The sequence below is a fragment of the Sardina pilchardus genome, chromosome 8 (assembly GCF_963854185.1).
Source record: "Sardina pilchardus chromosome 8, fSarPil1.1, whole genome shotgun sequence".
Taxonomy (NCBI): Eukaryota; Metazoa; Chordata; class Actinopteri; order Clupeiformes; family Clupeidae; genus Sardina; species Sardina pilchardus.
The window spans coordinates 3608597-3610455 of NC_085001.1; the positions used below are offsets into that span (position 1 = coordinate 3608597).

A 1859-nucleotide genomic window follows, 5' to 3' on the forward strand; every position below is an offset into this window, starting at 1 on the left:
TAGATGCTGAATCCCAGAGGAGTGAACCGAGATGATGCAGAGGAAGCTGGTGCTGCTGGTTGGCATCACCATGGTTACCCTCCTCATGATACTGAAGAGGGAGCACGTGATACGCCTGGTGAACTTGATGAGACCTTACTCCCCGTCTGTCCTGTTCGACTCAGAACTCACACTGCAACCATGGCAACGGGCACCCACGGAGACCATCACCCCCATCCCAGGCTCCAAGCACCTCATGGTGTCTGCGTTTAAGGACCACAGACGGGGCGGCGCTATCCGGGTCATCAGCATCATCTGCAGGCAGGAGCTGCAGCCGCTCTACTGCGTCCTGTGTGCCAACGATGATGCTAACGCTAACGTTGATGGTAGTGCTAGCACTGATGCTAATGCTAGGCCAAATGCTAAGGCTAATGGGGCTCTGGGTCAGTGCACAACCTCACAGGCAAAAGTTGATGTACACAGTGATAACTTTGGCTTTCCTTTTCACACTTCAGACGTGTTTTGTACTACTACAACATCACAGCAAGCTTCATATGTCAGTATAACAACTGACCCAAACAAAAGTGGCAATTTGACATATTTATCAGTCCAAAACCAGGAGGTCAAACAATCTTTTAGTTACAATTTTACTGTATGCATATCCAATCTTTTTGGGAAGTACAATAACGCCCTCCAATTTGCACAGACCATGGAGGTGTACAAGCTGATTGGGGTTCAGAGGGTTGTCATCTACAACACCAGCTGTGGCCCAGATGTTGATAAAGTCGTCACGTATTACAGGAGAGAGGGTATGCTGGAAGTTGTGCCTTGGCCAATAGATAAGTTCCTAACGCCCTCTACTGGGTGGAAGTATGACTTGCACCATGGTGACATTCATTATTATGGACAACTGACCACTCTGAATGAATGTATTTACAGATATATGTACCAGTCAAAGTACCTCCTGCTGAATGACATTGATGAGATCATTATGCCTTACAAACATGGTAAACTTGACAAGCTAATGGATACATTGCAGCAGCAACATCCCGATGCAGGCGTCTTCAGCATCGAGAACCACATCTTCCCCAAAACGCAGTTTGATGACAGTGGGCGATTTCGTCTGCCTCAGTGGAGGGACGTGCCTGGTGTGAACATCCTGGAGCACATCTACCGAGAGCCAGACAGGAAGGGCGCGTTCAACCCCACCAAGCTGCTGATTGACCCCCGGAGAGTGGAGCAGACCTCGGTCCACAGCACACTGAAGCAGTTTGGACCTGTTGTCGCTGTCCCGTTCGATGTCTGCCGCATCATCCACGTCAGGGTCCCCCTACAAGGACACCTCTCCAAAGACCAGCTGCTCGTGGACAAGAAACTCTGGGAGTTTGAGAAGCATTTGATTCCCAGCATTGATCACGCATTGAATCAATCAGGTCTGCTCTGAATGATTTTTGATCCCTGTAGTGACACCAGAGCATGTTGCTATCTTAAGTATTGAAAATAACCAAAGCTAGGCAAACCCTTTTGCCAAAGAGCCCGTAATATACTGCCTTCATTTGAAATATTTGCAAAAGAGTACCGCACGCACATCCAAACAGAGATCATGGCTAATCACCACGTGAGACGTCACTGGTGGTGATTTGCCACTAAAAAAACCAAGGAGCACTTTCTGGTGTGCAGACTTCTTGTTCTCTTAATTTGAAATATTTAAGCGTAGTCCTAATTCAGGAGCGATTTTACACATAGGCAGACATCACATTACACACCAGAGGTTTCGAATTTAGTCTCAGAATTGGATTTGGGTTGACCCCATTTTTAATCCTGCTTTCAGTAGGCGGTCACTCAACATTATAATAAGAAAAAAAAAACATAACACCATG

At 47.0% G+C, this 1859-nt stretch overlaps 1 protein-coding gene across 1 annotated transcript; it reads left to right on the top strand.

Moving 5' to 3' along the window:
• LOC134089377 (uncharacterized) lies at positions 1 to 1423 on the top strand. Its single transcript, XM_062543820.1, has one exon. It carries the CDS (start codon positions 32 to 34, stop codon positions 1421 to 1423), a length of 1392 nt encoding a protein of 463 aa, XP_062399804.1. The 5' UTR covers positions 1 to 31.
• The last annotated feature ends 436 nt before the right edge of the window (positions 1424 to 1859 follow it).